This window comes from Narcine bancroftii, chromosome 3, assembly GCF_036971445.1.
Source record: "Narcine bancroftii isolate sNarBan1 chromosome 3, sNarBan1.hap1, whole genome shotgun sequence".
Taxonomy (NCBI): Eukaryota; Metazoa; Chordata; class Chondrichthyes; order Torpediniformes; family Narcinidae; genus Narcine; species Narcine bancroftii.
The window spans coordinates 51,565,107-51,580,112 of NC_091471.1; the positions used below are offsets into that span (position 1 = coordinate 51,565,107).

A 15,006-nucleotide genomic window follows, 5' to 3' on the forward strand; every position below is an offset into this window, starting at 1 on the left:
TAGACAAGCTACCATGGGCGCTGTTGGGCATCTGCATGGCACCCAAGGAGGACTTCAATATCTCTTCAGCCGAACTCATCTAGGGAGCTTCACTGGTGGTCCTGGGAGAATTCCCAGGACCATGAGAAGACAGCAGGATGACTCTGCAGCGTTCTGCAGTAGGCTAAAGGAAAAGGTCAGCAACCTGGCCCCTTTCCACCTTCCAGGCATGGACATGCGAGGTTCAACATATCAAAATATCTGCAGGACTCTGAGTATGTTTTCATTTGCAGGGCCCACATCGTCCACCACTTCAGAAGCCATACGAGGATCCATTCCAGGTCATCTGCAGTGATGGGGCCATGTTTGAGTTGGAGGCAAGATGGAGGTCTTCACCACAGACTGGCTGAAGCAGGCATACCTGGACCCGGTGCAACCAGTTGAGACACCAGCATCACACAGAAGAGGCAGGCCACATAAGGCTGCAGAGACTTTGCCTCCAGGGACCAAGGACAATAACAAAGACAATACCACCAGTTCTAGCGGGGGAGTGGGGGGTTCATGTGGTGGCCCGCCACAGTGGTGATTGAGCCTGCGCTCCGGGCAGTGAGCACAACCAAAGACCAGCAGCCCGCGCAGCAGCACTGACCCCAACAAGCAAACCGGCGAGTGAATGGCAAGGGCAGCCTAAAGGCCAACAACCCTAACATGGCACTGACCTTGCTGCGCAGCCAGAAGACGGGGACAGCGCGTGGGGAAGGAGGGCATTGTTATGTAGGAAAGTAACCGCTGGCGGGAAACCCACTTTTGTTAATGCATGTTGTGACATCAGCTAAGGGGGGCCATGGTGGGAACAGTGCAAGTATAAAAGTTGGACCTGAACCCTAATAAAACTCAGAGCTTAACCTGACTACACTACATGTGTGTGTCTGCTTTCAAGTAGCACACAGCTACAATACCATCAAGATCAAGACTAAGATGAACAAGCTTTGGGTACCATGTGTGACCTTAACAAGCAGCTCATCAAATAACTTTTAATTTTCCTTGGAGAATCTATTTGCTTTTCTCTTGATACCAGCCCGTAGCAAGGTGATAAATGTTGAGAGTTCTATCACCTGGGGTAAGTGTCAGTGCAATCTCCAAGATTTTTGTATTCCAACACCAGTTGGTTTAATTTTATTTTAAAAGATCTAGATATTGTTATGTCTGAGGGGAAGCAACTCATTATTAATCAGGTTAAGTTGAAAAAGTTGATCATCGGATTACTGGAGGAAAATGGCTGGGTTACACAATTTTCAAGGTTGACTGTATCAGAACTGGGAAAATTAAATGGTTAGCCTCAGGCCTGGGTATTTCCTGATTTTACTGGCAGTTCAAAAGGGAATATTTGTAACAAGCATGATTTTTATCTCAGCTGAATATTTTGATAAAGCTTTGATAAGCTTTTTTACACTAAATCTGCCTTTGTATTTCTGTTGTTGGTGATGCACAAGTTTCCAGTTTTCTCACTTTCACTGAATTTCTATTCCAGCAGTACTATTTAATCACAGTAGTAAATCCCATTTAGGTTAAAAGTTACATTGCAAGAACTTTTTTCTGTTACTGATCATATTGCTGAAAGTTGGTTAATCGGAGAAAAAAAATGTTGTCTTTTAGATTTCTTTACTGTTCCAATGATTTATTACCGTATTTCCGATAAAAATGATTCTTTGGAGTGTAAATCTAACTCGAACTTGTGCATTTAAAGTTCAGAAACTAATAGTTTATTGGCATTTTTATATTCTGCAGTTTCAAATATGGCCATGGGTTTAAAGATGCTAACTTTTCTTGCTCGTGTTTGAATTACAGGCTGCAATGCATTACATCTTGCCTCAAAATACAGTCATCAAGAATGTGTGAAAAAGATCCTTCAGGTAATGAATACTTGAATATTTGTTGTCAATAATTTATTCTTAGACCTATCATTCTAATTTCATGTGGCCCAGAGTATAGAATACCAGCATGAGAGAACAAGCTTGCAAAATGCATTAGAATACATCATGGAAACAGGCTTCCTCTACTGGGTTCATATCACAGGGCAAATTTCTCATCATATCTTATTGGAGCCATCAACTAGTTACTTTAAATTCTTGTCCTCTGTACTAGCATTGTAGCTGAGGAAATTCTGCCCTCCCCACTCTTTTTTTAAAAAAAATCTTCCCTAGCCTTCTATGCCACCCAAATGGTCATGGGGGGGGGGGGGGGGGGGGGGTGGAAACAGCACATTTAAGGCCATGGACTGAAATCATAAAATATTTTGATGCAACTAACTAAACAGCTGCTCTAGAAGGAAGGGAGCCCCAGACCAGAGTCCTAAGGGGAGAATGGCAGCTCAATACCCAAGAAAATAAATATAGTCCAGCCATCAGTGATTGAACAATGCAAAACATTAGTTCCAATTCTCTTTCAACAAATCTTGCCTGACATTGAGTTTCTTGAGGACTTTGTTTTTATTAGAGTCCAATTCTCAATTCCCTGCAACATTCTCCTGTACCTTCTCTCCAGCCCCTCTGGTTTTAAAAGGTGGCGGATGGACTGAACCTTACTTTTGAGATGTGACATGATAATTGCTTCAACTTCAACCTCCAGTCTCCATCAGATGGCATTAACATTGACCTCCAGTTTCTGTTAACCCCTCCCCCTTGCCTCTCTCTTTTCATATCCCTCAGTCTCCTTTCCTCGACCTCCTCACCCCATTTCCTTCCTTCTCCTCTCACAGAACTGCCCTCTTCCTCTTATCACCTACCCTTCCACCTGTATCTACCTATTACCTCTTACCTGTTAGCCTATGCTCTCTTTCCTCCCCACCTTTCTACTCAAGCATCTTTGGCAGCTTATTCCATACAGCCCTTACCCTTTGTGGGTAAAACCTGCCCCTCAGGTCTCCTCTCATCTTAAACATCTGCTCTTGTATACTTGCATACAAACCAGTAATATAAAAGAATATAGGATCAAAAGGAAAGAGGCATATTGGATGGAAAATTAGTTTAGTGGCAGGAAGGAAAATCAAAGGCCCTTGAGAGTTCTGAAAATATGCTGAAAAACCTCTGCAGGTCATGCAACATCCATAGGAAGTAAAGGGTATCCAAAATTTCAACCTCGGTCTTTCTTCAGGTATGTTGAAAATCAGGCAGTTAGCCAGATAAGAAGGCGGGTGTGGGCGGGTGGAGAGAAAGAGAGAGGAGCACTGGCTAGCAGGTGATGGGTGGATAGAGGTGGGAGGGGGAAGAAAAAAAAGGAGTTGAGGTGATGGGGAGGTAGAAAAAGGCTGAGAAAGATGTGCTCTGATTGGGAAAGGAAGGGTAGGGGCTGGGAATCATAAAAAAGGGAGAGGGTGTAATGGCACTGATTTACTATAGCTTACAAACAAATAAAGAATACGCTCACTTGTTTCTTCCAGCACACCATGAAGTCGACTTTCTTTATTCTCCTTAAGACACAACATTGCATTCTCACCAAACACCACCCAGCCAAACCCCTCTGACCTTCTCATTGGCTCACTGCTACACCTGTATATTGATGATGAACACACCAACGCATGCGCGCTATTACTTCCGTGCTTCACTTACATCATTAGCGCCTCTCCCGATGCAGATAAATGTTTGACTGCAACAGCCCCGCTTCCATTCTCCCCTCTCCAGCCTCCACGCCATGCAAGGAAGCGAGTGATTGGAACTGTCTCGCTACATAGGGCTGACAGATCGGCCCAACCTTGTACAATACTGCAAGATTGCAAGACCGGTGATCTGCGGTCCAACACGATCCTCTGATTCTGGCCTCCAATGCAGAACATAGACCATTGATATGCACCAGCTTCAACCTGTCAATGAAAACCTTGTCAACTTTTCCATTCCTGTCAATCGGGTATTGTCGTAAAAAGGACCACGGTAAAAAGGCTGATGAGGTTTGAGAACTGAAGGAACACATGAGAACAGCATTGTAAATCATTTGGTTCATACGCTGCAGGTGATGCCTGTTGCATAAGAGTAGGTCGGAATAATGTCAGGTTTCCTGAAGATGATCAACGTAACTAACCGTTAGACTTGGATTCACAAACTCGCCTGCAAGGTTAATGTAGTGCCGTATCCTAGCTCTGCCAGTGAATGTCCAAGATCTGCCTGAACAGCAGTGCGCACTCCAAGGAGAACCATGGATAAATGTCCAGTTAACGTAGATACATCACCACCTGCTGTCAATCCTGCCTTAAATTGTCAATGGAAACACTCAATGAAGCAGTTGGCCTGTGGATGGTAAGCCGTAGCGAGAATATGGGTAGTGCCCAGAAGATCAGTGAGAGCCTACCCAGACTTAAACCATTGATCCATTGTAATAGTGACCAGAACATTGAAAGATGGAATCCACTGATCCACAAAAGCCCGAGCGACAGTCTCCGCAGAGATGTCAATGACAGGAATGGCCTCCTCCTACCTGGTAATCCGGTCTTTATACAAATAAGAATATCCCTGAGGTTGCAGAAGTGGGCCTACCAAGTCTGGAGACTTTAGACATTGACATGGCAAGCAGATCCTAGCCCATTATCTAACATGCCATTTAACGTGAGACCAGGTAAAATGTTCTGTAATTAGTTTGACTGATGCTCTTACGCTAGAATGCAATAGACTGTGAGAGGCTCAAAAATCTCCCACCTTGTAACTGCTGGTGCAAAAGGCCTCGATCTTCCTGTTGAAAAATCGCAAACTAATATTTCACCTGATTCATCCGGGGCCACAACTTGAAAATGGAGTCTAGAGTTGATCCGGCGATACCAGATTAGGATCGGTGCGCTGTACACAGTGGCATATCTAGGTAAAGTGGTTCTCTAGGGCAAGCACTGACATTGTGGCCACCCCCGGCTTTTAAAAAAAAAACCAACTACACACCAACCATGCTGCCTGACATATGATATGAGTCGATCAGGTACTGCCACAGGGTGGCCATCAGGGGCCGGCTGGCGGGGCTGTTGGAGCAACCAGCAGGGCCGTCAGAGCGCACCTGGGGCGAGCTGTGACAGACCCGCTGACTGAGTCACTTGTTGGCGCCAGCGGCTCAATGCGGGATCAATGGGAAAAATGGCCTTCTTCCCTACCCATAATCCCCCATGCAGCTGGAACCGCTCTGCGTTTCCCTGGCTGGCACTGGCAGAGTGATTCCTGCTGCATAGGGGATTACGGCTATTTGGTTTATTGATCCCGCATTAAGCCCCCGCCAAGTGCTGCTTGCATTCTGGAACTGCCCCAAAGCAGCCTGATGAGATTCCAGCCAGGAGCGCTGCTCTAGGTCGCTCAAGTAAGAGGGATGGAATCTGATTTGGGGTAGCCTGGCTAGGGACTCAGATATTGGGCAGGCAAGCCAAGGACAGTGGCGCCCCCTGCAAGTGGCACCCAGGGTATGTGCCCTAGTTGCCATACCCTAGATACGCCTAAGGCTGTGCACTAGCAATGGCAATGAAATCGATGGAGGTATTCAGTTGCTGCAACTTTATTTACTCCTGCTGCCGAGGGGAAATAGCCAATCCTTTCATCTTCAATGCAGAGGTTGTGGGCGTAACAAGGTCATCGTGATCCACCAACAATATTGAGGGTGGACATTCGAAAGCACTCACCAAATGCACTTGAACATGACGAGGTAAATGTCGAAGGAACCTCCGTTTCCAAAAATGGCCATAGTTAGGGTCAGTTCCAGCTAGCCTGTCCCATCTCCTCAACCTTTGATGGTTGCCTATCACCTTGGTTTCCATCAGTTAATAATTGGGCAATATGAACATCCCTAGATGCCTGAGTGCACTGCAGAATAGTCACCTTAAGCATGTCGTATGGGAGATTACCATCCGAATTCACTAACACAACCTCCACTTCACAGGCAATCTGCTCTGGAAGACACACCAGAAGTAAACGCTATTTCATCTTCTGACTTGTCACACTGAGGGCAGAGAAGCATGCTTCAAGGATCGTGAGCCACACTGGTGCATTATTAATTTTTAAAAAGGGGAGGAATCTCGAGTTTGACCTCCTCAACTGCTCCCTGTAAGGGGTTTATCCTCATCCCTCTCCATTTTAAATTAGATGGTACTGTGAACTCACAGGGTCACCACTTGTAACAACATTGTTTTACCCCATCTTACAAACAAAGAGTACACATTCGTTTCTTCCAGCATACCATGAAGTTGACTTTCTTTATTTTCCTGCAGACACAACATTGCATTCCTCACCAAACTCCACCCAGCCAACCCCTCTGATTTTCTCATTGGCTCACTGCCACACAGGTGATCCTGATGCTCTCACTCTCCTCCTCCTGCATCAGAGATCCATCACCGCTTAACAAACCTGCACATGCGAGCTATTACTCCATTTTGCTTGCGTCCTCAGCGTCGGCAGGCACCACTCCTGTATGTGACCGCAATGAGGGATGAAGGAAAGTGAACGAAGGGTTAACAGAAATCGGTGAAGTTAATATTTTTGATCTTGCCTGTTTGGAGACTGCTAAGATAGAATACAAGGCATTGTTCATCTAATTTATGACTGGCCTCAACCTGGCAGTACACAAGGCAATGGGCTGTCAGGTACAATTGTAACATTTTTAGGTACTTGTACAGATTAGTGGATAGAAAAGGTTGAGGGATAAGTGTTCAATGCAGGTAAATGGGATTAGCTCAGAAAGGCCTCTAGATCAGCATGGACAAGTTGGGCTGATGGGTCTGTTTCTGTGTTGTATGACTAATTGACTCTGTGATCATGCCAAATGCCTTTCTAACATGCACATAGAGCACACCACATGTGCAAACCCAAACTCTCTTTTGGATTACCATGTATATATGTCATTTGTGAGTAGGATGTTCTGTGTGTTTGGGTGTGTGCAGCATGATCCAGAGATCTGCTGTTATGTTGAGTTGTATATGTACAATCAGATGACAATACACTTGAACTTTAAAATAGTCAAGCCACTAATTCCAATTTATGAAAAGTTGGGTCTGCTTTTAAGTTAACATTTTGTTAGTAGTGCATTGACTTCAGCAAACTTGTAATCCTAACCATAACATTGTGTGTGATGAAATGCTTTGAGAGGCTGGTCAGAATTAACATGTACCTAAGTAAAGGTCTGGACCTTCTGCAATTCGTCTATCAACACAATCGTTTCCAAGAGACACAATATCGCTGGCTCTGCACTCAGCTCTGGATCACCTCGAAAAAGGCAACTCATGCATATGACTGCTCTTCATCAACAACAGCTCGGCCTTCAACACCATTATTCCCTGAGTGCTGGTCAAGAAGCTACAAACTCTGGACCTCTGCATCCCCCTCTGCAACTGGATCCTTGACTTCCTCATCGGAATACCACTATACAAATTGGAAACAGCATCTCCTCACTGATTATCAATACAGGCACACCTCAAAGATGCATGCTTACCCACTGCTCTACTCATTATATATCCATGACTGTGGCCAGGCACAATCCCAATGCAATCTACAAGTTTGCCAATGGCACCACAGTTGTAGGCAAAATCATAAACTGCATCGAGGAAGTTACAGGAGGGAGATAGATCAGCTTGTTGAGTCGTGTCACGCCAACAACCTTGTGCTCAACATAAGCAAAACCAAGGAGTTGATTGTGGACTTCAGGAAGAAGTCAGGGGAACATGACCCAGTCCTCATTGAGGCCTGAGTAGTAGAAAGGGTCAAGAACTTCAAATTTTTGGATGTCAATGTCTCTGAGGATCTGCCCTGGAACCTCCATGTTGATGCAAGCACAAAGAAGGCTCACCAGCTGCTATACTCTGTGAGGTGTTTGAGGAGATTCAGTATGCCACCTACGGCTCTCAAAAATTTCTACAAGTGAAGAGAGAGAGCATTCTGGCTGGTTGCATCACTGTCTGGCTTGGAGGTCCTAACTCTCAGGACGAGAATAAACTCCAGAGGGTTGTTAACTTGGCCTGCGACATCACAAGCATCAGACTTTACTCCATCGAGGACATCTACAAGAGGCGGTGTCTTAAAAAAGCAGCCTCTATCCACAAGGACCCCCAGCATCATTGGAAAAATATACTTGAGCACTCAGCAGCACAAGGACAGGTTCTTCCCCGCTGCCATCAAATTATTAGTATTTTTAAATTTATTGTAGTAAGGTGGTTTGTATGAATATTGGACTATGATTGCTGCCGCAAAACATTGTGACTTGTTCATGACAACAAATTATGATTATGAAATTGTCCAGGACCACAAAAGTATCTTTCTGCACTCTTAAAATGTTATTTTGTTTCTTATACTAGCTGTATGAGTGCATATTTATCAATCTATCCTTTTGTATTAACCACTTTTTTTGTCTTGGCTCATTGTGGTAATTTAATGAATGCTATTATAGCTGGAGTATTTTATGAACCTGTTTAGCTGCAGAAAGTAACCACTTTGGTGCATCTGTACATTGTACATGACAATAAACTTTAATTACTCATTCATTCTCAATCCAGCCATCACAGATTAGTGTATAATGGAAGTTTAGAATGTACAATATATGTCTTCTTGTTTTAATAAAAATTCTCAGACATTGACCCATACCAGTATTTGTATAGTATATTCATAGAGCCATACTAATACAGATAGACTCCTTCTTGTGATGTCCCAACACACGATATTTCAAAGTTATGATGGTTCTGTTCTCAAGTTTTTTGGCAAAAGCTCATGTTTTTTTTTCTCTGTGAAATCTCATGTTCTTTCTTCAGTGAAATCTTGCACTTTTTGCCGTGATCTCACGTTTTTCGGCAAATCTTGTGTTTTATTGCCTGATTTCAATTTACGATAATTTTGACGTACGATGTCAGTTCTGGACACTAATCCCATTGTGTCAGGGTCTACTGTATAGTAAATTTCATCCCCTTTTTTTTTTAATCAAAAATCCACTTTGCTCTTTTTTTAAAAATCTGTATTCGATGATTGTTTTGAGGAAGAGATTTCCAAAGACTCACTATCTTCTGAGAGGAAAAAAAAATCACCTCATAAATTTATTTTTCACGGTAGTGCATGGTTCTACATTCTCCTATAGTTTGAAACATCCTCCCCACATCCTGTCAAGGAACTTGTGTTTGGGTCAATTCTCTTCTCTTTTGGTTCTAACAGATAAAAGATCAATGTGTCAAACCTTTCCTCATAATGCAGCTGCCCATTCTCAGGCATTCACCTAACTTGAAACTGCATTCACATTTTTTCATGGATACAGAATACACAGATCTCCAGTCAGAGTCAAACCAAATGCTGGTTTGATTGCACCATTATCTGAAATTATCCATTTACCTGTCCCAAAATGACTACATTTACCTATCTGTAGAAGAGTCTGTTGTTCCCTCATCAACCCCTCAACTGCCATCTCAGAATCAAAAAAAAAACACAAACGAGGCTTATTTTCCTTGATTCTCAGTGAATGGTTAACCAAAACCAAAAGATACAAGCTAAGCAAAGACTCCCCACTGTGAATGATCTCACCTTGCTCCCTGACCTTCTTTCCCCCCTCACCTTGGACAAAAGAGGTAGATTTCTCTTGGTTCTTGCCTTTCACCAGCCTTTGCATTCAGCACATTCAATGTTTTAGCTGGCGATAATGCAATCCCATTACTGGTCACATCTTCCCCTCCCCACTCCTTTCTGCTTTACCCAGAGACCAGTCTATAACAGTGACTTCCACATCCACTTAGCTCTCCCCCCTTCCCCAGACACTTTCTCCTGGAACAACAGCTGTCCCAACACCGTCCCCACATAATCTTCCCTCTGTCAGTTCTTTGCTCTCTCCTAATTTCCCCAGGTCCTCTCATAAACATTTTTTTTCCAAACCCAGCCTTGTCACCCAGTTTCCCTACCTCCTTCCATTTGCTGATCACCCACACACTCCTCCCACTTGTTCCCTTATTCCCTCCCACTTCAGTTCCCACCATCCTTCCCCTATCTGGTTCCACTTATCACCCTTTCTTATTAGGTTCCATGATTTGCAGCCTTTGTTTTCTCCACTTAGCACTTTCTGGCATTTGTCTCTATCTCCATCCTTCCCTCTCCCATCTGACTCCATCTTATCTCCTCACCTGGATTCACTCATCACTTGGCAGCTTCTGTGAAAAATACTCCCCCCCCCCCCCCCCCCCCTCCACATATCTATACTCTGCCTCCCCTTTACACTCTGTCTTGGGTCACAATCTGAAATGTCAACCATCTGATGCTGACTGACCTACCAAACTCCTTCAGCAGTTTGTTTCGCTAGAGATTCTAGCATCTGCTTTCTCTTGTATCTCCCTTTGTATTTGGTTCCCTTTTGTAATTAATGATTGTTAGCCTTCTTAATGTCATCATGTATCCCTTTGCTTTCTGCTCCAGTCCTCCCCTTGCTTCTTGCTGCTCCTTTCTGCCCACCTCCAGTTCCACACTTTCTTTGATTTAATCCTTGTCAGAGGCAATCCATCCCTTATTGAAAAACCTCTGTGCCTTAAATGTTGTCACTGGTTGGAAGTGTTTTCAACCTGAAATTCTGTTGCTTTAACTTTAGAGAATGAACTTTAGAATAGAGTACTGCCTTCCATTATTTCTGTATGTTCCCTTCAGTACTGAAGGATGAATTTCTTGGTCGGTGGTCTTGATGCAGAGACTCCACCTGATAAGTTGACAATCTGTTTCCCTGAATGGAAGCTATCTGACTTGCTGAATTTCTCCAGCAGTTTTTTGAAACTCTAGGTATTCATCTTTTTACTTTAGTCCCATTCTTTTTATCATTAGATGAATCTCGAAGAATAAGACCAAAGCAGATGTCAATGGAACTTAGCATCTATATTATAAGTAAAACTGTCATTGGAATCAAAGCTCTTTCTAGTATAGATGCTTTGTGATGAACCCCTCTTTCATCATTATTAATATACATAAATTGAAGTAAACATTGAAAATGTGATCAAACTTAAAAGGCCAGTGCTGAATAAATTTTAAACATGTTAAATTATTTCTGACAAGATTTTCTTATCCTGCATAAGGCAAGAAAACTGAAAATGTTACTTTATAATTGTGCATAATTAGAATTGTGAAAATGAATCTCTGTAGTTTGTTCTTTCAAAATGGATTGTTACTATTCAAAACTATTGGTAACTTGATAAATGTGAGTTGATTGACCAAAGTGTAATAATATTTGCACGAATACCCATTGAAATGTTTTGTTTTTGATGTGTAGTTTCACCATCCCTCACATCTGTGGTATAAAAGCATCAGAATATTCATTATAAGGACATTCCTATAGTGTACGTCAGACTGATATTGACAGGAATTTCTGTTATGGATACAACTACAGAGTAGTAACTAAATGTTGTCTTTTTACTTTCTCTTGTTAATAGTACAAATGTCCAGTGGAAAGTACTGATAATAATGGGAAGACAGCATTGCACCATGCAGGTAATATCATTTGTCTAATCTTTTAAACATGTAATTAGTCATTTACAGCATTGAATGAAAGTGGCAGTTGGCCAGCAGTGATGATGGATAAATATTGTAATGGCCTCCTGGTTTACAAGAGAAAGGAAAGGCAGCAATAATTCATTTTCCTTTGCAGAGAGAGGAGGTGCTTTCATCAGTTGTGTTTTTTTCTCAAAACTTTATGGAACTTCAGCCTAGTAACAGTTTACCTAAGTCTTGGACCAGGTGCCAATGTCAGACAGGATGATGCTAATGGAATTTAATTAGCTTCCTGCTTCATTGATGATGAGCTTCTTGCTTCATTTTAAGTGCTCTTTTGCTCTATTTGCATTGTCCTGAAAATGTTATAATTATTTTCCTCAAAGAGTACATTTGATTACAGCAATGATATTCAAAATAGCATATTGCTCCATGTACATGTGTCTGCGTAAATGGTTATTAAATGCTAAGTTAAAATCAGATTTAAATAAATTCAAAGTAGTTATTAACAAACCCTTTAGACCAATTTATTAATCTGCCTAAAAAATTGTGCAGATGAAAATCCAAGAAGTCTCAAGTTTAAATTCTACCAATGTAAATTGTATAAATACTGAAGTAAAATTAATCATCATGTTTGAGCCTGCTGAAAGCAACCTCATACAAAACAGATCACTAATATATGACTAGTTATTCCCATACCATAAAACTGACTTTATGAGCTCTTATGGAAAAACCCAACACCCAACCCCAACCCACCAATTTTCCCCTGCAACCGCTGCAACCGTGTCTGCCTGTCCCGCATCGGACTTGTCAGCCACAAACGAGCCTGCAGCTGACGTGGACTTTTACCCCCTCCATAAATCTTCGTCTGCGAAGCCAAGCCAAAGAATAGCTAGGAATGGGATCAAGTGTTGTTTTACAAACAACTCCATATCTCAAAAATAATTAATTAGATAAAAACATTCAAATTTAAGAGATAGCTGATAAATTTACAAGAAGTCCAGCAAGGATGGGGGGATTTTTCTTTGTGTGTAGAATGTTATTGCTAAAGGTAGTAGGGAAACTGAAAATGGAACAAAGGCCCCATGGAGCAAAAAATGAAAATAAACCAACTTGCTGGAAGATTTCAACAGGCCAAGCAGCATTTATGGAGTTAAAGGGATGGTTGATTAACCCGGTCAAGACCTAGCATGTGGTCTGAGTGTGTAAAGCAGGGGTCCCCAAAGTTTAATTGACCTCCTGGCTTTTATCAACCCCCTTGGATAGTCCTATTGACCCCCAGGGGTAAATATCGACCATTTTGGAGACTCCAGCATAAAGGGAAGATGGCCAGTATGTAGATGCACGAGGAGGGGTTACCTTCAAGGACTCCTCTATCCCCAAAGATCAGAGCGGAAAAACCTATTCAAAAATTTTGGAATGAATCTAGCTTGAATGTTAATTTTATAATCTTTTGTGCTGAAAAACTGAAATAACTGGGTTAAAATCATTTTCTGATGTTGGAGTGAATTATTCTAAATGTGGTAATTTTTCAGTTAAGAATTTATCTTTTTAATTTTATAGTGCACTACAAAAAAATTGATTTTTAAATGCAAATTATGTACATATGAAAATATGAATTAATTATGCTTATTTCTAGCTGCAAGTGGCTCTATTTTTATTGTTCAACTGCTGTGTGAACACAAGTGCCCTATCAATGGAAAAGACACCGTATGTATCTTTTTTCAAAGGCCAATAGAAATATAGAATCCATCTCTTCAGTTTTTGAATACTTAATCTTGCAACAGTAAAATTTAATCTATGTCTATGTAATATCAAAAGTTGTGTAAAATTGTGCCCTTGCTTCAACTTTCATCCCAATTAGATATGCTTTTTATGGTTTGCTGAAGGGCATTCATTTCACTTATCTCTGCAGCTTTGGTTTGTGAGGAATATACTGAAGAATCCTAACTTGTATCAACTCAGTGGGTGGTTCGATGTGGGTGTACTCTAATCTCAAAAGCTAAGCAGGCTTGGGCTGGTCAGTACTTGGAAGGGAGACTGCTTAGGAATACCAGGTGCTGTAGGTTTCTGTGAGGGGTGCTGGTCAAAGTGGCGATTCTCTGTCTGCCTTACAGTAGACAAAAGTCGAAGAATTTCATGCATGTTACATTCTAAGTATAGTATTACGCGACAACAATGGAACCTTTACCTTTACTCTCAGTACTGATTGACTCATTGACTCCCCTGAATGTACAAATACAAATTGGCTTCTGGACTTTTATATTCGATCCTCCAACTGAAAAAAGAAATCATGTTTCTCATCTTATCACCCTGTCCACTTAGGTTGCCACTTTCAGGGAGCAATGAACTTACACACAATGATCCCCCTACACATCAATGCTCCTAAGTGTTCTGCTATTTACTGTATAATTTTGTCTTTCATTTGGCTTCCCAAAGTGCACCAGCTCTCATTTGTCTGAATTAGACTCCATCTGCCATTTCTTCACCCGAATTTTCAATAGATTACTTTGGCTTGGCTTCGCGGACGAAGATTTATGGAGGGGGTAAAAAGTCCACGTCAGCTGCAGGCTCGTTTGTGGCTGACAAGTCCGATGCGGGACAGGCAGACACGGTTGCAGCGGTTGCAGGGGAAAATTGGTTGGTTGGGGTTGGGTGTTGGGTTTTTCCTCCTTTGCCTTTTGTCAGTGAGGTGGGCTCTGCGGTCTTTTTCAAAGGAGGTTGCTGCCCGCCAAACTGTGAGGCGCCAAGATGCACGGTTTGAGGCGTTATCAGCCCACTGGCGGTGGTCAATGTGGCAGGCACCAAGAGATTTCTTTAGGCAGTCCTTGTACCTTTTCTTTGGTGCACCTCTGTCACGGTGGCCAGTGGAGAGCTCGCCATATAACACGATCTTGGCAAAGCGATGGTCCTCCATTCTGGAGACGTGACCCATCCAGCGCAGCTGGATCTTCAGCAGCGTGGACTCAATGCTGTCAACCTCTGCCATCTCGAGTACTTCGACGTTAGGGATGAAAGCGCTCCAATGGATGTTGAGGATGGAGCGGAGACAACACTGGTGGAAGCGTTCTAGGAGCCGTAGGTGGTGCCGGTAGAGGACCCATGATTCGGAGCCGAACAGGAGTGTGGGTATGACAACGGCTCTGTATACGCTTATCTTTGTGAGGTTTTTCAGTTGGTTGTTTTTCCAGACTCTTTTGTGTAGTCTTCCAAAGGCGCTATTTGCCTTGGCGAGTCTGTTGTCTATCTCATTGTCGATCCTTGCATCTGATGAATTGGTGCAGCCAACTGAGGTCATCAGCCAGCTCCCCACCATGACTACCAGCCCCCCCACATCTCCATCGGGCACACAAAACTCAAAACGGTCAACCAGTTTACCTATCTCGGCTGCACCAATAGATTAGTATCCTGTTCTTAAATCTCCTTCATTATCCAGAACTCCACCAATTTTTGTGTTACCTGGAAAATTACTAGTTAGACCACTGTATTAATGTATATTACAAACAAGAGATACCAGCACTAATTGTTATAGAACACCACTGGTGTTCATACCCCTCTTTCACTATGCTCCATCTTCTATCAC

At 42.5% G+C, this 15,006-nt stretch overlaps 1 protein-coding gene across 3 annotated transcripts in view; it reads left to right on the forward strand.

The window, feature by feature from the left end:
• The window catches only part of rai14 (retinoic acid induced 14), a 255,675-nt gene that overhangs the window by 127,174 nt on the left and 113,495 nt on the right, over positions 1-15,006 (forward strand). For all 3 annotated transcript variants that reach the window (XM_069924041.1, XM_069924042.1, XM_069924044.1), the window contains exons 5-7: positions 1,828-1,892; positions 11,366-11,423; positions 13,063-13,133. In XM_069924041.1, coding sequence (XP_069780142.1) covers positions 1,828-1,892; positions 11,366-11,423; positions 13,063-13,133 — 194 coding nt within the window. The remainder of the gene's footprint in view (positions 1-1,827; positions 1,893-11,365; positions 11,424-13,062; positions 13,134-15,006) is intronic.